Consider the following 20,969-nt stretch of genomic DNA (forward strand, 5'->3'; position numbering starts at 1 on the left):
TAGCAGCTCCCATCATTAAACATGATGGCAAACATTTTTTTAAAAAACCTCACTTAAAAAATGTATAATTTTTTCATAACAATCTTTTAAAACAAGGTTCCTTAAAACCAAGGTGGTTTTGTAAAACTTCCAAGTGACAAGAGCGAAATAAGTAATTCCAGGACAGCAGAGTTTTGGACTTTAAACTACAGTTTTACAGAAGAGGAGACATAATTGTTTCATACATCACACACTGAAAACCCCTGGGCCACATCTGGTTTGCAGATAAGTTATTTGGCTTGCACGGTTGTTAGAACAAATCTGATCCAACATTTAAAATTTAGGATTTCATACAAAACCCCAGATTTGGGGCTAGGGCACAGGAGAAACTGCCTCTCAGAGGGGCATGTGCTCTCCCATTGATCAGCTACCCTCCTTCCTCTGCACAGATGACAGGCCTGGTCTCCTCAGGTACAGGAGCTTGCGGTCACTACTGTTTTGAGTGACATTTTCTGCTCATTCTTCACAGAGAAGTAGAATAGAAAAAGGAGGGTATTTGTAAGAGCCAATACTACTCAGTTCTCCACTTAGAAAATGCAAAATGCAAAAAACTCAGCATTTGCTATTTTCATAGCAGAGAAACAAAGTGCTATCTGCATATTCTTAAAAGCTTTTCTTTGCCAGAGCAGTAAGGCTTACCTTCAGATCAAGGCTGCTAAGGCTTATGACATCATCATCTTTCTCTCTTCGTTTTCTTTTCTATAAAAAAAGGAAAAGATTTCATTCTTTTATAGAAGGAAAATCACTTTTAAAAAGTGAAGCCTTAGGCTGTATTCATAAGAAAGCTATTTTTATGAGGGATACTCATAATTTATCACTAGCACATACTATATACTTTCTAAAAAGTTCCCTCAGATTGAATCATCTGGTGTGAAGTGATTCCACTCTACTAAAAAACTTATCTAAAGTTTTCCAGAACAGCACTCTTATGCAAGTCAAGCCTATACTTGCTAGAGAAAAAGTAAAATATATTTTATATATACAGGCAGAAGTATTTTTAAAAAGGAACACATTTTATTTATTCTATGAGGGGGTGATTTCACTAGGAAAGAAATATCCTTTTCTCCTGGTTCAAGTAATTAAGGTTTGTTGCCCGAAGCAGGACTTTTCAGCTGGAAGAACATGCACGTACGTAGAGAACCTTCCAGTAATCATTACCACCTTCCTTCAGCCCTACAAGTGCCAGCAGTGACCCAACTGTGTATATAGCTTTAACTTCTAGTCCTGAGTCAATATTGCTGGGAAAGGTTGAAAGCAAAAGAAGAGGGAGGCAGACGATGAGATGGTTGGATGGTATCACTGTCTCAATGGACATGAACTTGGGCTAACTCTGGGAGATGATGAGGAATAGGGAGTCCATGGGGTCACAGAGTCAGACATGACTTAGCAACTGAACAAAGTCAATACTGAAAAAGAATCCTTAAGTAACATTTCTTCTATATCTCAAAATAATTTTCAGATTAAATATGACATAGCCCAGCTCCTGTGAACTCTCAACACTGAGCAGCCAGGGCTCCCTCCCAGGACCTGGCCCCTCCACAGAGGAGGAACTGGGAGAATAGAATCTACACTGTGCAGGATGGGGACAACTGAGAAAAGGAAAGATAAAGTCCAGGCAGAAGTGGGGGAAATACATGGAAGGGAACGTGGCTAGCACTTTATCATCATGTATGTTGCTATGGTAGGTCTCAGGCTAAGTACAATGTTCTATTCTATATTCTAACCTTGGTTTGCCGAGACTTTTACCATGATTGGGTGTTGACTTTACTTTTCCACTCTTACTTCTCCTCCTCTTTTCTTCAGTTCACTCTATTGTTCTTTTCCTCACCCCTTGAGTTAGATGCTTAATTTTTGTTCTTTTCCTTTCTCCAACTATATATTTAAAAAGTAACAAATCTCCCTCTTAAGTTTTCTTAATCATATTTCAAAAGTGTTAATACATGAACCATGAGATATTTCTTTTTTCATGGAGACCTCTATAGAAGTGTTTTCACAAGTGAGATGCACCTATCTCAGAGTAAATGCAAGATATCTTCCCTGGAGTACAGGAGTAAAATATTAGAACTTCATTTCTATGTATTTCTTATTCCTTAAAATGGGCTACTAAAATTTAATATACAGATGACAAGCTCATCATCACCCACATTTTAATTTAGAAGTCAGTCCCCAACTGTGAAATTATTCTGGATATCTGAAATACACATTATGTCCACTCTCATTAACCTCACCCTGAGTATTGTGTTTTGATACACTAAAATATTAAATTAAATAAAAGAGAACAGAATACAAATGAAGCATGTATTATTGGACCATCAGCACATCATAATACACGCATACAGGTAAAGTTTGGCATACTAGAAGCAGAATCATTTTTGCTATTTCCCCCAAATAAGAAAAGCGTAACAATCATGATCTCTTTGTACATATTTTATTTATATGAGTATCATGAAGCAATGAGGTTTTAATTATTTAAATTAGTTTTTAATTATTAAAAAGCTCCAATTTTCTGGTGTTAGTTTCCATAAGGTTGGATGCCTCTGGAAAGTCTCCTAAAAATAATGAAGCAGTCCCTCTGTACCAAGATTATTAATAACAGAAATAATTCATTCATTATATGTATTACCTACAATCAATTTTATATTTTTAAACAAAGGAGAAAACTGTCAGAGTATGTACATAAAAATATTAATATATTCATGTTTCATAATGTATTAACACTAGTAGAAATAAGAGAAAGAATTGAATAAAGATGAATAGATCCAATACTTTTCAAAATATATTTTACATTTAACTGAAATAAAAATTTCAGTCTGTTAGCAGAGAAGAGTTAAATTAGGCTGCCAAAGACAGTGATAGAAACTCTGTACCTTAATATTTTCAGAGATGTACAACTAGACTGAAGGACAGCCCAGGAATTATTTCTATCTAATATCTTGAAATAAAAACCCAGGTGTCTACTCACCAAAGTGAAATCCCAATGGGGGCCAGGTGTTAAAAATGTGAAGGAGCTACCTCTCCGAAGGGAGTATCTGTTAACAGAAAATTCAAACAAATATATTGAGAGTAACTTCAGTAAAATTAAGCACTAATAGGTAAGAAGCTATCTTTTTCGTAGTTTCAAAACTCTTCAAAGTAGCCTTATTAATCATTCAATTGTAGAAATAAGAGGGAGAATATTTAAAAACAAAACAACCCACAAAAACGGAAATAAAAAAATCAGTGTATAGGTTCTGGTCACTTTTGGAAATTTTCAGAAATATTACAAAAGTGAAAAAACCTTTATAAAACTAGTAGATTAAACTAATTCACCAAAACAAGCAGAGTTTATTATAGAAACATATACATGGCTCAATGATATGAAATATATTTTACATATTTCACTAATACATTAAGAAAACAGTAAATGATGCAACAAATTACTTGATAAAACTCGGCATTCATGTTTAATATTTTAAAAATAATAGTAAAAAAACTCAACATAATAAACAAAACTTAAATGCATTTATTTTGTATTTTATGTGTAAATCTCTTCCATGTACTGATACATGTATTTTTAGTGTTATGACTTAATAGACCAAATTAAAAGCTTTGAATAACTATATCTGAGACAAAGGTCTCAAGTAAGGTTAAAATTTGACTAGGATGTTGCTCTTTACTACTAAGTGACACGGGCTTCCCTGGACAGAGGAGCCTGGTAGGCTCAGTCCATGAGTTGGACACAACTTAGTGACTGACCAACCCTGCCTTCAATCTTTCCCAGCATCAGGGTCTTTTCTTATGAGTCACCTCTTCACATCAGGTGGCCAAAGTATTGGAGCTTCAGCATCAGTCCTTCCAATGAATATTCAGGATTGATTTCCTTTAGGATTACTGGTTTGTTCTCCTTACAGTCCAAGGGACTCTCAAGAGTTGTCTCCAACACCACAGTTTAAAAGCATCAATTCTTTGGCCTTCAGCCGTCTTTATGGTCCAACTCTCACATCTATACATGACTATGGGGAAAACTATAGCTTTGACTATGCGGACCTTTGTCGGCAAAGTAATGTCTCTGCTTTTAATGTGCTGTCTAGGTTTGTCAAACATGTAGAAAATCACAAAACATAGGTGGTGCAGGAAATGTTTATAAACTATGTGCATGTGTTCTGTCACTCAAGTTGTGTCTGACCGACTCTTTATGACCCTGTGGACTGTAGCCTGCCAGGCTCCTCTATCCATGGGATTTTTCAGGCAAGAATACTGAAGTGGGTTGCTATTTCCTCCTCCAGTGGATCTTCCTGACATAGGGATTGAACCCGAATCTCCTGCTCTTTACCACTGCGCCAACTGGGAAACCCTTATAAACTATACTTATGAGAAAAGCAAAGGTTATTAATTCAGAGCTTGCTACAGCAAGGGAGCTGGCCACCATCACTGGTGTTTAGGGAGACTGAAAGGCAGGCTGGGGAATGAGGAACAAGGGAAGGCTTCAGGTGTGTTCTGACTGGAGGCTGTCAGCAGGGGGAAGGTGAAGGCAGGCTAAGTGGGACTGGGGCTCCTATGTGATTTACTGGGTGCAGACAGAGTTTGCTCGAGTCAGTTTTAAGTTGGAAGTGAAGTGTTAGTCGCTCAGTCATGTCTGACTCTTTGCGGCCCCATGGACTATAGGATCCTCTGTCCAAGGGATTTCCCAGGCAAGAATAACTGGAGTGGATTGCCATTCCCTTCTCCAGGGGATCTCCCTGACTCAGGGATTGAACCCAGGTGTCCTGCATTGCAGGCAGACTCTTAAGTTGGAACCAAATACAAAAACTGGGGAAGCTGGCTGTTGCTGATCAAGTCTTGGCCATTTGGGGCCAATTATTACAGAAGTTATTGCTTAGCTCCTGCACTGTCAGGCCACTGTCCACTTGTGCATTCCGTCTCTCACCTTCATTCTCATAGTCACTTTAAGTTACAGAAACACTACAGATGGTGGTTATTTCTACAGACATTTACAAGCTTAAATCAAACACAGGCTTTTGTAGTTTTCTAAGCTAAATATAAAGCAGAAGTTTGTTTATATTTTGACGAGGAGCACAAGTGAAATTGGCTACAAGGAGAAAGAGGACAGCAAAATGGCTTCACAAAAGAATTAACACTGAGGTAAGTGCAAAACTGAAGCAAAGAGAAATTGCAATCAGCAAAGCATATAAGAGCCAGGCAGGCTCTGTGGGGAAAGGGAAAGGCACATGTGAAGGGGGAGTGAAATGAATTATATACAGGAAACTGCAAGTAGCTCTTTATGTTTGAGCATCAAAAGAAATAAAACAGGGCTCCATCATGATAAAAGGCCTCATGTACAACTCTTAAAAATATGAACTTGATCTTGAATACGTATGGCAGCTGTCAGCAATTGAGTTCTAAGGAACAAGAAGGCTGGGTTGGAAGAAGGCAGCACTGGTCAGGAGGCCGGTTAAGAGGCAGTTCTGATACTGCTGACAACAGATGGCGAGGGGCGGAGGGACAGCAGCAACGGCAGAGAGGGGAGGTGACTAGAGAGGGCTCAAGGTCCGGTTGGAGAACTCTCCCTTCCTCCCAAGGCCTGTCCAGTTCCTGGGAAGGGTCCTGGCACAGTGAAATAGGATGCCACTAATCATAATTAGAAACAGATGCAGAAAGATCTTAAGCTATTTAAAGCAAATGCTCCCTAAATAATTATTTGTAGCTCAAAAATTGTTTTAAGGGCCTCTTTAGTGAAGCAAAATAAACTAAGGAACTGATGATTTCTTGCCACTATAGAAAAGTCAAGTAACAACTGAAGATCGCACGATTTCTGATAAAACAGTAAGATATCAGCAATAAATTATAATTCATATGACCAAAGAATACATAGATAAGAGTATACAGAGATACAGTACTATAATCAAATGCCAAATGATTATAGGGCAAATGAACCTTCATGTTATGATTACTTTTTGAAAACACTGTTCCAGGTATCATATACTACACAAAGAGCCACCGCTGGGGACTGGGTTGAGAAGCAAAAATTATGATTTCTCAGAAGATTATTTTTAAAGTAATACAAATATTCATTACAAAGTAGTAATCATAGTGGCACTTTGAGTGCTTCCTTTCAGATATAAGACAAGTAGAACACAAAACCAAAGATATTCATTTCTTTATTCCCTAGAATTGTCCATACTGACCTCAGAATGAATTTGATGTTTAAAAGCTGGAAAGAATTAGCTGTTAGGAATTTTAAACACACTGCAAACTGGAAAATATTTCCAACTGGATGGCAAGATTGTTTCCAGCACCAGCTGTAATCAGCTTTATAGTAATGCTATTTTTTCCTATTTGAAAAGCAAGTACCTATTTATTTTGAGAACTCATGGAAAATAGGAACCCAAAAAACAAACTGTGCCCTCAAAGTATGTGAGTCAGTGCCAGTTTTCAAAAAACTTGGAAAGATAGTCATTTCTTCATAGGGGTCACACTCAAAATGTAGCAGCTATTTTAAATCCTTGTGGGAAAATTTTTTATTTCATAAAACATTAAAAGTAGCCTTTAGAAGATATGCAGTACAGTCCATTTAATAAGGAGCTCAAAGGCTGAAATAAGAAGTGACAGTTCATCTTTTTAAGAATTTTTGTCCAATCTTCTTTTTTCATATATCCAATTAATTACTAACATTTAAGGCATAACCTGAAGGAACTAGCTTGATATATTAAACTGTGTTTCCTATTAGCCCCACTGATTACTCCTGGGTCTTTACATACTTCTTTTTGTGTCATTTGATTATTTTCAAACTATGTAAATTATTTTTACACTCAACTAGATTTAGTCTAAACAAAGCATAAATAAAATGGTACAGTTGATGTTCCACAGAAAATCACCTGTTATTTCATTCTCAAGCCAAATTATATTTTCAGAGATTATGTCATTGCCCTCCTCTATCATGGCAGGTAATTAACACGGGCAAACTGCAAAACATGCAAATGTGAAAGATTATATTGGGTGATTCTATTTATATGGATGTCCAGAAATAGAAATTTACAGACATGGAAAGCAGACTAGTGGCTGCCTAGGCCTAGGGGTAGGAGAAGGACTGACTGCAAACAAACTTGAGGGAGTATTTGGGATGATGAATGATCTAATGGTGGACTGTGTCTATACACTTACTAATGATTACTGAATTGCACACTTACAATGGGTGAATGTTATGATATGCAAATTATGTCTCAATAAAACTGTCGAACAGTACAGTCATTTTGATGTGGGAGAAAACAGCCTTAGGAGCTAGTGGGAGCATCCTTTTATTTTCAGAATCTATTAATATAAATAGTAATAATGATGACAATCCCGGGTTATCAAGGACTGGCTCAATTTCTGTTTAATTTGGTTTTATAAATGTTTTGAAAAAACAGTCCATCCAAGAAGTTAAATTCTCTTAAAGGGAACAGGAACCCTTAGCTCAAAATTAACAGAATTTGGTTTAAGAATATACATTTAACTCTGGATGTCCACTCTACAAATCCATCAGTTTCACTAGAAAAACAAAAGTCAAAGATTTAGCATCTAGTCAGAGATCCACCTCTACAAAACTGATAACAGATGTAACTGCTAAATACTCCTTGATAGAGGGTAAGTTATAGTTCTTAGTGTTTCCTGCAGAAAATGAAAACAATGATACCTAAGATTTATGGAGCATTTGCTATATCTAGGTACTGTTCTCGTGCTTTACATGAATTACCTCTTAGAATTTCCACAACCTTATGAGACAGAGACTATAAAGTGAGATTTAAAAGAGATTAATCACAGCCTGACTGTGATTAATCACAGATACTACTAATGAGTCAGAAAGTATGAAGTGAGGTTTAAAGAGATTAAATCCTCAAGAGCCAGAATTTGAACCCAAGGAGTCTCACTGTAAAGCCTAAACTCTTTAAACACTAATGTTTTATTCAGCTTTGGATCTCAGTCTAAAAGAATGTCCATTCCCAGAGAGAGTAATTAGCTGAATCAAAGCCGGGGCTAGAGCAGACTCAGTGTCAGGAAAACTAGGTCAGAGAAGCACGCTGCTTTCTGAGTTCTAAGCCATGCAGCCGGGCCCAGGGTCGCTTGTGGACAAGACCCTGGACTATTACTACCCAGAACAAACAGAGAGGGACAAGGAGGAGGAGAAAGCAGCCGAGAGCCATTGCCGCAGAGCAAGCTTAGACCCCCAATGGATTCCAGCTGTCTCTACTCGCTTTTTCTCCCTAATTATCTTGCCCCAGCCATGTCCTATGGTAGTCAGCATTCATGTTATGTTCAAAATTTTTTTTTACCTCTGTGTGAAGCAATGCCCAGGATCAGTCTTTAGCAAAGGCAGATGAGCATCATGATCGTTATTTAACTTGGTACAGCAGGCCCTCTCTCTCAGGTTCTGCAAGTATTAGCCCTTCCAACTCCTGAGCTCGTTCTCAAGTCTACCCGTTTCTCATTTGGATGGCTGGGATTAACAATTAGCAAAGATGTGGCTGAAAATGAGCTGCAACCACGTGGACAGGCTGATTAAATGGCAGGCCTGTAAACAGCAGTGTGCATGCAAATATGTGTACAAACACACACGTGCTGGATCACTCTGCTGTACACCAGAAACTAACACAATTTGTAAATCAACTGGACTTCAGTTAAAAAAAAAAAGATAACCCACAAAAAGGGGAACATATCTGCAAACCATGTAGGGACTTGTTATCACGAGTAAAGAGTTCTTATATCTTAGTAATAAAAAATATAAATAACCCAATTTTTAAAATGGGCAGAGGATGGCTCACTAAAAAATGGCCACATACAATTTCATTCATGTGAAATGTCCGGAACAGGGAAATTCATAGAGATAGGAAGCAGGTTAGAGTTTGGGGTAAAGAAGAGAGAGGCGTTAGGGAGAGAGGTATGGGCTTTCATTCTGAGGTGAAAAAAATGTTCAAAAATTGCCTGGTGATGGTTGCATATGTCTAGAGGACATTCACATGTCCTGAATCTAGAGGAAAACAGTGAATTGTACACTTCAAGTGGGTAAAACTGTATAGTATGTGAACACTGTTTTCCAAAAAGGTGATACTTTCATTTTCTTTTTTTTTGTCCTTCAAAAAAAAAAAAGAATAGAGAGTAATGAAGTAGGACAACTTCATTATTCTCCTAACGATGCCTATGGTGGTGGTTTAGTCACTAACTCATGTTGGAATCTTGTGACCCCATGGACTGTAGCCTGCCAGGCTCCTCTGTCCATGGGATTTCCCAGGCAAGAACACTGGCATGGGTTGCCATTTCCTTCTCCAGGGGATCTTGTTGACCCAGGGATCAAACCCATGTCTCCTGTGTCTCCTGAATTGCAGACAGATTCTTTACCACAGGGCTACCAGGGAAGCCTATGTCAACAACCTTTTCAAAGCTGACATAATTTACAACCTCACCTAAAAAACAGAACCCTGGTGGGAAAGCCCCCAAATTCCTGCTCATAACATCCCACATTCCCCAAACTTACCCCAAAGGCTCCTGTCCACAGCTCTCAGACAGGCTAGACTCTACCTTTACACTTAGGAGTCCATCCTTCTGTCTTTCTGGTTGCTTGTTTTATCACCTTTCTTCCCTCCTGTCTCTTCAACCTCTCTTTGTACTTGCTTATTCCCCCATCTGCCCCATATCAAGTTCAACCCTTCTTCAGAATCTACCCCATAAGCTGGTGCTACCTCCATTATTCTTTCTTGCCCTCGGGTTGCAGTGGGACTTCCTGAAAGTGTAACCCAGTGTTTCAAGTTCTCCAACCTCACTGCCAGCCATTAGAGTCAAACACTCATCCAGGCGACTGCAAATTGACTTCCCGCCAATGATGAATTCACATGTGACTTTTAATTTGGTTCCATAGTTGGGCTGCAAGGGTCCACAAATTTTGTGTATATGAGCACTTGTTTGGGGGCTAATTTTCATCAGATTTACTGTCTTGGAATACAAGGCTCCCCTCAGTGATGTGGCTCTTACTTCTTCAGTATCATCTCCAATTACTACCTCCTCTCTATCCCCATCTCAGTCTCCTCCCTATACAGTCAGTGTCATGATACCTTCAACTCTTTATGCTCATTTGTGTAAAGGGCCTTTTAATATTTAAATGCTTCCCCCTATATATCACCCATGCACATCCACTCTCTAAATTGGCCCTCTGAGACTCAAGGGTTACAACAGGGAATCATTTCCTGTCCTTTCAAACCAGAATTTCTCCTTTTATTTGCATCTATGGCATCATATACCTAACACGATAGTAACTGTCATCATACACGATTATGATTAATAAGTTTCTTCCCTATACCACTGTAAGTTCTTCTGTAAGAGCAGAAATTGGTTAAGGCTGCTTCCAACAGGCTAGGCCTTATTCTTTTAAGTCCACTAAGCCATTTTCTCAGAAAAGCTTCTCTTGCTTACTTAATTACATTTTGAAAACGATTACTTTCTAATCAGAGCTGTGTACAATGCATATGGTGTTCGCTTCTAAGGAAGCACTTCCTAACACTCTCTTCTCTTGTTAGCATTCTTTATTCTAGAAAGAAAAGCACAGTGTGTTAGCCTCAAAGACTACTGTATTCCTCCCAAGACAGCTTGACACTAACTTAGACCATGTAGAAATTTTCCAACAGGAAAGAAGAATGCAAGCTTGCTACTGCCCTACTCCTTATCTACAGCACTCCCTTCCCCTCCTGAACTATAAGTTCCCTTCCTATTTTTCCCAAGGGAGGGCAGTCTTGAGGGCGCTAGCCTACTGCGGCCTCCTTTGCCTGGCAAAACAAAGCTACTCTGTTCAACTTCATCCAAAACTCTTGTCTCTGTGTTTCTATCTGGCCCAGAGAACAGAGGCTGGGATCTCAGCAACACTCCCAGAGTAAGGACTGTATTTTGCATCTCCATATTTATAGTGTCTGACACTTACACATTTCTGGAATAAACCACACCTCATTCTCTTCTCAACCCACTACAAACATTCTTAATAGTTTAACTATTTTATGGAAACTACTGGAGGTCAATATGCTCTTCTCACGACCAGATTCAACAGTCACTCATTCCTCATCTCACTAACCTGTTCATTCCTTCCTTATCAGTAACACTTGACAAACTTTCCCATGTCCTTTCTCAGAACCCTTTCGCCACTTGGCCTCCTGGACACTGATCTCACCTGGTTCCTCACCAGCTGCGGCTCCTCCGAGTTTGTTCATCTCCTGGATCTTTACATGTGGGGAGTGTCTCAGGGTTTGGGCCCCAAACTCTCCTCTATTCAGACTATCTAGATGACTTCCCAGTGCTGTGATTTCAAGTCTATTTGCTGACATGCCCTCAATTTATATTTGGTTACACAGATCTGTTTACTTTGTGAAATTTCACTGGGCAAAACACTTATGATTCATGCACTCTTTCATTTGACTTAAACTTCACTTAAACTTTAAACTTTTTTTTTTTTTAAAGAGAAAAAAGCAAAAAAAGAGAAAAGGAGGAAAAAATTGTTGTGATACACTCCTTAATAGGAGCCTCATAACATATTCCAAAGCAAACTTCTCCCCAGATCTTTCCTCTCCAGGAACATGGAAACCTGCTCTTCTGGTGCTCAGATTAAAAACCTCTGAATCATTCTTCATTCCTCCATCTCTCTTAACTCCACACTGAATCCATGTGCAAATATGTCAGTGCTACTTGAAAAATACATCCCAAATAGGAATATTTTCCACCATGTTTACCACTCAGATGTCTCAAACTGCAATAACCTCTTCATTAGTCTCCCTGATTTTCTCCCTGCCACATTACAGACCAATCTTTTTAAAATACACATCACACAATTTTCTATTGTCTCCCAACCACAGACTCAAAGTTGAAGTGTTTCGGTGGTTGGCCATGTACTACCCGCTCTGACCCCAGGCCTCTCTGTGACCTCACCGTCCACGTTTCTCCCTTTGTCTTGCTCCACTTCAGTTACCGTGGCTTCTCTACAGTCCTTAAACACACAAAACAGGATTCTACCTGCACTTACTGCCTTTCTCTCCACATCTTCACATGGCTGAGTTCCTTAATTCCTTCAGATCTCTGCTTAAACGGCATCATTACCATGGAGGAGACTTTTTTGATCTTTTAAAAAGTGCAACATTGCCCCTCTCCTTGTCTCTGCCTGCCCTTAACATGCCTTAATCCTCCTCACAGGATGACCACCTGGCATTTCCTCATTGTCTTTCATCCCTAACCAGAATGTAAGCTTTATGAGAGCAGAAACTTCATCTTTTCACCAAAATCTCCAATATCTACAACAAAGTGAAGATCTAGTGAAGCGAAAGTATTAGTTGTTCAGTTGTGTCCGACTCTCTGTGACTCCCACAGACTAGCCCTCCAGGATCCTCTGTCCATGCGATTCTCCAGGCAGGAATACTGGAGTGGGTTGCCATGCCCTCCCCTGGGGATCTTTCCAGGCAAATGCTCAAAAGCTTTACTGAATGAATGCAGAATGAATTTATCACTGTTCTTCTTCCCTTCACTACATGGTCCTGATTCTATTTCTCAGTCTCTGGAATGATGACGTCTTTCTGCTCTTTCACTACCTCTTAAATGTAAGTTGTAATCAGTATAAAGATTTTAGGCAAGGATTATCCTAATCTTCAAAATAAAAACTCAATACCTAATGAAAAAGTCTAGTTCTCTGCACTATGACTTATTAACAGTGAGTTTACAAATGCCCTGTCCAAGAAAGTAAGGTGTTTTCCTTTCTCTGAAAAAATGACTGGTACATCCAAGAATGACTGGAATGTAACATCAATAAGGAACTGTAGTTTAAGTAGTGGACCACAGGAACTTCTGAAAAGAGAAGCAGATATGGAATTACAGATAAAAATCAGGAAATAACAGTTGGTTGCGAGCTCCCTGCATACAGGCTCACACAATGACCTCATTGAATTGCACAACTTGGAGGAAGTGGGTACTATTTCAACCCCATGTGACGGATGAGGACTCAATCTTAGAGATGAAAGGTTCAACGGCTGGTCACAGGAACCTAGGGCCTGCAGCATCCTGACGGAAAAGCAATGCCCCCAGCCCTTGTTCACCACTCGCTGGCAGACACAGCCTCTAACACCCTCGGTCGGTGTCCTCCCTTTGCAGACGCATCGGACAGAATTAAATGTGTCAACAGTTAAAAAGTCCAAGAAGGGCCTCTGCGTCCTCTTTACCAGGGAGGCTGGGGCCCTGAGCTGCGCCTTGATCACGGACTTGGTCAGAGGCTCGAAAGGAGGGACTCTGACCTCGGCGAAACTTTTCATTTTAATGCTTGCTTTTAAGCTAAAAGTTTGGTGTCTGGTAGAAGTCCTCGGGGGCTTCCCTGGTGGCACAATGGTAAAGAATTCGCCTGTCAATGCAGGAGATGCTGGCTTGATCCCTGGGCTGGGAAGATCCCCCGGAGAAGGGAATGGAAACCCACTCCAGGATTCTTGTCTGGAGAATCCATGGACAAGAGGAGCCTGGCGGGCTGCGGTCCATGGGGTCGTAAGGAGTCGGACACGACTGAGCAACTGAACAGAAACTCTCCGGCTCCAGGAACGATTCCAGTCCCGAGCCAGCAGCTCTCTGTGGGCGTTTAGGAACCGCCCCCCGCTCACCCCCCAAATCCAGCCCGAAACCTGCTGGGTGTGCAGAGAGGACCTCCAGCCCCTGAGCCAGGAGGGGAGGAGACAAGAAGCCGGGAGGGGAGGAGACAAGAGGGAGGAGGAAGAGGAACCGGACGTAAAAATAAAGGAGGGTCAGGCGATCGGAAGAGGGGGACGAGGGGAGAGAGGAGGAAGGAGAGCAGGCAGCCCGGCTCTTCCCTGTCCCCGGCCCCTTCCCTGCCCGCCACCCCCTCCCCAGTCTCGGGCCCGACACCCCGAGTCCCCAAGCGCAGTCGAGGCCGCGCTCACCTGCCGTCCTGGCCGGGCCCGGGGGTGTCGGCCGCTGGCTCCGCGGCGCCGCCGGCGTTGAGCCCCGAGGCCCGGCGGCTTCGCCTCCGCGGCCGGCTCTGCTCCTGGGCCTCCAGCTCGGGCTCCATTGCGTGGAGGGGGCGGCGCGGTGGCTGGGTGCCCAGGAGGCCCGCTGGGAGCGGCACGGCGCCCGGCCGCTGCGGCCCGGAGACGGGTTCCTGTCAGGACGGCGCCGCCACCTCCGCCGCCGCCATCTTCCGGGGTTTGAAAATGGCGGCCGCGCGGCGACCAGCCAATCAGGGGACGCGGCGCCTTTGCTAGGAACGTGGAGTCCCGCCCCACTCCTCCCTTCGGGCGCTAAACTGCTCGGAATCTGTGAGAGGGAGCGTGGTCCCCAGGGTCGACCGGCTGATGAGCTGGTGGTCTGGGGTCTAGTTCCTAAATCGCCAAGGCCCGATTACTAGTGTATAGTTCATTAGGACTTTCACCACAAGTCAAGGGAAACTGGAAGCATTTTCAGCTCAGTTCAGTCACTCATTCCTGTCCTACTGTTTGCGACCCCATGGACTGCAGCACGCCAGGCTCCCCTTTCCTTCAGTATCTCCCAGAGTTTACTCAGACTCATGTCCATTGAGTTGGTGATGCCATCCAACCATCTCATCGTCTGTCGTCCCGTCTCCTCCTGCCTTCAATCTTTCCCCAGCATCAAGGTCTTTTCCAGTGAGTCAGCTCTTTGCATCAGGTGGCCAAAGCATTGGAGTTTCAGCTTCAACATCAGCCCTTCCAATGAATATTCAAGACCCATTTCCTTTAGGGTGGACTGGTAGGATCTCCTTGCAGTCCAAAGGACTCTTGAGAGTCTTCTCCAAAACCACGGTTTAAAAGCACAATTCTTCAGTGCTCAGCTTTCTTTACAGTCCAACTCTCACATCCATACATGACTACTGGAAAAACCATAGCCTTGAAAATATGGACCTTTGTTGGCAAAGTAATGTCTCTGCTTTTTAATATGCTGTCTAGGTTGGTCATAGCTTTTATTCCAAGGAGCAAGCATCTTTTAATTTCATGGCTGCAGTCACCATCTGCAGTGATTTTGGAGCCCAAGAAAATAGTCTTTCACTATTTCCGCTGTTCCTCCATCTATTTGCCATGAAGTGATGGGACCAGATGCCATGACCTTAGTTTTCTGAATGTTGAGTTTTAAGCCAACTTTTTCACTCTCCTCTTTCACTTTCATTAAGAGGCTCTTTAGTTCTTCTTTACTTTCTGCAATAAGGTTGGTGTCATCTGCATATCTGAGGTTATTGATATTTCTTCCAGCAATCTTGATTCTAGCTTGTGCTTCATCCAGCCTGGCATTTCGCATGATGTACACTGCATATAAGTTAAATAAGCAGGGTGACAGTATGCAGCCTTGACGTACTAGTTTCCCGATTTGGTACCAGTCTGTTGTTCCATGTCCATTTCTAACTGTTGATTCTTGACCTGCATACAGATTTCTCAGGGCAGGTCAGGTGCTCTGGTATTTGATCTCTTGAAGAATTTTCCACAGTTTGTTGTGATCCACACAATAGAAGGCTTTGGCACAGTCAAAGGAGATTTGGATAAATTCCGGTAAATTCATCAGTGGTTGTGCACAGATTTTATCCCAGGGGACTCAGGCAGGCCTGTCACACCTCCTTTGACCCCAGAAAAGTGAAAAACTGAAAAGAGAATGTGCTGCTTTAAGTGTGCAGCCCTCAGGTGGGGTCATTTCCTGCCCTGTGATAAAGCTTACCTGGGCGGGCGCCTCCTGTCATTACCACGGGCGGTGGGGCAACTTCAGGTCAGCATGGTAAGTGCTGCTGTCAATAGTTGTAGCAAATTTTACTCATCTGTGTCTTTCTTTTCCCCACCAAATAATTCTTCATAGATTCTTCATACAAGAGACAAAATATTTAAAGAGACATTTGTTTCTTTCAATATCTGTGTTTGGATCAGATTTAAATCTACTTTGAATTTCACCTGTTCATCTATAATTCTGCTGCCTTGGGGAAAAGCTTCATTGATTTGCCTTCAGTGGAAGCACTAAGGCCCACTTGACTTTGCATTCCAGGATGTCTGGTTCTAGAAGAGTGATCACACCACTGTGATCTGGGTCATGAAGATCTTTCTTGTAAAGTTCTTCTGTGTATTCTTGCCATCTCTTCTCAATATCTTCTGCTTCTGTTAGGTCCATACCATTTCTGTCCTTTATTGTGCCCATCTTTGCATGAAATGTTCCCTTGGTATCTCTAATTTTCTTGAAGAGATCTCTAGTCTTTCCATTCTATTGTTTTCCTATATTTCTTTGCACTGATCACTGAGGAAGGCTTTCTTATCTTTCCCTGCTATCCTTTGGAACTCTGCATTCAGATGGGTATATCTTTCCTTTTCTCCTTTGCGTTTTGCTTCTCTTCTTTTCAAAGCTGTTTGTAAGACCTCGTCAGACAACCATTCTGCTTTTTTGCATTTCTTTCTCTTGGGGATGGTCATGATCACTACCTCCTGTACAGTGTCACAAAGCCCGTCCATAGTTCTTCAGGCACTCTATCAGATCTAATACCTTGAATCTATTTGTCACTCTACTGTATAGTCATAAGGGACTTGATTTAGGTCAGACCTGAATGGTCTAGTGGTTTTTCCTACTTTCTTCAATTTAAGACAGAATTTGGAAATAAGGAGTTCGTGATCTGAGCCACAGTCAGCTCCCAGTCTTGTTTTTGCTGACTGTATAGAGCTTTTCCATCTTTGGCTGCAAAGAATATAATTAATCTGATTTCGGTATTGACCATCTGGTGATGTCCATGTATAGAGTCTTCTCTTGTGTTGTTGGAAGAGGGTGTTTGTTATGACCAGTGCATTCTCTTGGCAAAACTCTATTAGCCTTTGCCCTACTTCATTCCGTATTCCAAGGCCAAATTTGCCTGTTACTCCAGGTATTTCTTGACTACCTACTTTTGCATTCCAGTCCCCTATAATGAAAAGGACATCTATTTTTGGTGTTAGTTCTAGAAGGTCTTGTAGTCTTCATGGAACTGTTCAACTTTTAGATCTTTCTTAACCTTTGGGGAGAAGAGAGGTTGAAAGTCATGACCTAAAATGAATTATTCATGTTCAATAAATCCCCGGTTGCCAAAGGTACTGAAGATGAGTTCTCAGGTTGTCTCTAGGAAATAGTAAATCTGATTCTGAGACCTGCCTCCCGGTGCAGAGGGGACAGCATCTCCTTAGCAAAAGAGAGTGAAAGCGCTTCATCCTCTAATTATAAGAAAGAACCACATCACCTAAAGGATCTTAAATGAAAAAGACAATTTAGCAACTGTTACATAGTACATTCTTTGGTTCAAAATACCGTTTTGTAGGTGTTCAAAGCCTTTAAAAATAGCTTCTTCTTTCACACCAGAAAGGGAATCTATCCCAAGAAATAAAATTATATACACATTAAAGGGTGGCAGAATGTGCTGCCCTATATATGCCGCTTTGGCAGCAGGATTATTTTGAGCTGAAGAACAACAGGTACCAGAAGCACCTTCTGACCTCCCCTTTCTTCCTAAAAGTGGGAGATAAACTTCCCTTGTGAGAGGAGCCCTCCTGGCATCAGGGACGCATACTTGTCACCAGAGATGAGCAGAGCCAAGAGACAGAGAACTGTGTGCAAACAAACCTTGTTTAAGTAGCTCCTATCTTCCTTTGGTGACCCCGTGTATTTTAGCTACTTTTCCATAATTCCCTTTCATTGTCCCACCTCATGCATAAGCACTAAGGTTTTGCTGCCTTTTTGCATCTTTGTTTTCTTATGGAGGCTCCTCTGTACATGTCAAAGTCTGTTTGCTTTTCTCCTGTTAATCCATCTTCTGTCGTTTATATTCTCATGCTTACTGGATACCCTAAGAGGGTGAAAGGCAAAGGAGAAAAAGAAAGATATACCCATTTGAATGCAAAGTTCCAAAGAATAGCAGGGAAAGATAAGAAAGCCTTCCTCTGTGATCAATGCAAAGAAATAGAGTAAAACAATAGAATGGAAAGACTAGAGATCTCTTCAAGAAAATTAGAGATACCAAGGGAACATTTCATGCAAAGATGGGCACAATAAAGGACAGAAATGGTATGGACCTAACAGAAGCAGAAGATATTAAGAAGAGGTGGCAAGAATACACAGAAGAACTTTACAAGAAAGATCTTCATGACCCAGATAATCAAAATGGTGTGATCACTCTTCTAGAACCAGACATCCTGGAATTCGAAGTCACGTGGGCCTTAGGAAGCATCACTATGAACAAAGCTAGTGGAGGTGATGGAATCCCAGTTGAGCTGTTTCAAATCCTAAAAGATGATGCTGTGAAAGTGCTGCACTCAATGTGCCAGCAAACTGAGAAAACTCGGCAGTGGCCATGGGACTGGAAAAGGTCAGTTTTCATTCCAATCCCAAAGAAAGGCAATGCCAAAGAATGCTCAAACTACCACACAATTGCACTCGTCTCACACGCTAACTCAAAATATCTCTAAGCCAGGCTTCAACAGTATGTGAACCATGAACTCCCAGATGTTCAAGCTGGATTTAGAAAAGGTAGAGGAACCAGAGATCAACTATATAACATCCATTAGATGATCAAAAAAGCAAGAGAGTTCCAGAAAAACAACTACTTCTGCTTTATTGACTATGCCAAAGTCTTCGATTGTGTGGATCACAACAAACTGTGGAAAATTATTCAAGAGATGGGAATACCAGAGCACCTGACCTGCCTCCTGAGAAACCTGTATGCAGGTCAAGAATCAATGGTTGGAACTGGAGATGGAACAATAGACTGGTTCCAAATTGGGAAAGGAGTACGTCAAGGCTGTATACTGTCACCCTGCTTATTTAACTTATATGCAGTGTACATCATTCGAAATGCCAGGCTGTATGAAGCACAGGCTGGAATCAAGATTGGTCGGAGAAATATAAAAAACCTCAAGATATGCAGATGACACCACCCTTATGGTAGAAAGTGAAGAACTAAAGAGCCTCTTGATGAAAGTGAAAGAGGAGAGTAAAATGTTGGCTTAAAACTCAACATTCAGAAAACTAAGGTCATGGCATCTGGTCCCATCTCTTCATGGCAAATAGATGGGGAAACAGTGGAAACAGTGAGAGACTTTATTTTCTTGGACTCCAAAATCACTGCAGATGGCGACTGCACCCATGAAATTAAAAGGCGATTGCTCCTTGGAGGGGGATTCCTGGATAGCTCAGTTTGTAAAGAATCTGCCTGCAATGCAAGAGACACTGGTTTGATTCCTGGGTTGGGAAGATCCGCTGGAGAAGGGATAGACTACCCACTCCAGTATTCTTGGGCTTTCTCTGTGTCTTAGCTGGTAAAGAATCCGTCTGCAATGGGGGAGACCTGGGTTTGATCCCTTGGTTGGGAAGAGTCCCTGGAGAAGGGAAAGGCTACCCACTCCATTATTCTGGCCTGGAGAATTCCATGGCCTGTGTAGTCCATGGAGTCACAAAGACTTAGACACGATGGAGAGACTTTCACGTTCACTTGCTCCTTGGAAGAAAAGCTATGACCAACCTAGACAGTGTATTAAAAAGCAGAAACATTATTTTGCCAACAAAGGTCCATCTAGTCAAAGCTATGCTTTTTCCCATAGTCATGTATGGATGTGAGAGTTGAACTATAAAGAAAGTTGAGCACTGAAGAATTGGTGCTTTTGAACTGTGGTGTTGAAGACTCTTGAGAGTCCCTTGGACTGCAAGGAGATCCAACCAGTCAATCGTAAAGGAACTCAGTCCTGACTATTCATTGGAAGAATGGATACGGAAGCTGAAGCTCCAGTACTTTGGCCACCTGATGTGAAGAGCTGACTCATTTCAAAAGACCCTGATGCTGGGAAATAATGAAGGCAGGAGGAGAAGGGGACATCAGAGGATGAGATGGTTGGATGCCATCACCAACTCAATGGACATGAGTTTGAGCAGACTCCAGGAATTGATGAAGGACAGGGAAGCCTGGCACGCTGCAGTTGATGGGGCTGCAAAGAGTCAGACATGACTGAGCGACTGAACTTGCACCAGAATCATGACACAGGGAAGAAAGTTTTTTTTTTTTTTTTAATTAAAGTTTAGTTGATTTTCAATATCATGTTAATGGACAGAAGTGATTCAGATAAAGGGATATACACCATATATATTTTCTATATTCCTTTTCAGATTCTTTTCCCTTACAGGTTAGTACAAAATGTTGAAATAGTTTTTAGTTTTAGAAAGAGTGAGAAGTTAGAGAGTAAGAAGTTGATAGTTAAGAATCATCTCTATACCGCTTTGGAGTAGTTTGAGTAAAGCAGTACAGAAATGTCATCTAGGGAGCTGGTCTCCATCCAGACAGGCCTTCAGAACATGCAGGGATGTCAATGGTACCTAAGAAATTGCTGACATTTGATCTTTTTACTCACAGAAACAACAATTTCACCCTTTCAACCTAGTACTTTGTTGAGATTTTCTGAAGTTAGAATCTGTCCTTAGCTCTTTGATGGTGTAAAAGGAAACAGTCCTTTGGGGTTTGTGATCATCAGTTCCCACAGTGACAGGTAATCCAGGATGTCGACTGGGATTCTCAGTGGGGAGGGGTTTCTTATCAGTAATGAGAATACTGTCATTTTAGGCAGAGCCTCCCTTTCCTATTTTTAGACACTTGGTAACCTACTATTTTGTTCAGTTACTCACAAGTATTTATTGAATTCCTACTATAAGATGCCCTGGCTACACAGTAGGGAAGTGATGAACAGAAGACAAACTTTACTAGGTACTGCAGAAATAGAGCTGAGGAGAGTGGATTTGTATGAGGGCTGGCTACTCACAGATGTGAAAAGTCTGATGAACCATCTTGATCCCACAAGAGATCAACTTTCTGTTGCTAAATCCCGGTCCCGAATGGAATGTCTTACTCTGCCTAGGACAGTGCTGAGTACATGACAAACATTCCCTGAATCCTCTTTTTCTCATTATTT

General features: G+C 41.4%; 1 protein-coding gene across 1 annotated transcript in view; it reads right to left on the bottom strand.

Moving 5' to 3' along the window:
* Positions 1–14,206, bottom strand: part of NET1 (neuroepithelial cell transforming 1) — a 35,635-nt gene extending 21,429 nt beyond the window's left edge. The window contains exons 1-3 of the mRNA XM_065921383.1: positions 13,956–14,206; positions 3,002–3,068; positions 679–738 (exon numbers count right to left, since the gene is read on the bottom strand). Coding sequence (XP_065777455.1) covers positions 679–738; positions 3,002–3,068; positions 13,956–14,083 — 255 coding nt within the window. The 5' untranslated portion in view covers positions 14,084–14,206. The remainder of the gene's footprint in view (positions 1–678; positions 739–3,001; positions 3,069–13,955) is intronic.
* Between the last annotated feature and the right edge of the window lie 6,763 nt (positions 14,207–20,969).

Source organism: Muntiacus reevesi, chromosome 2 (genome assembly GCF_963930625.1).
Source record: "Muntiacus reevesi chromosome 2, mMunRee1.1, whole genome shotgun sequence".
NCBI lineage: Eukaryota > Metazoa > Chordata > Mammalia > Artiodactyla > Cervidae > Muntiacus > Muntiacus reevesi.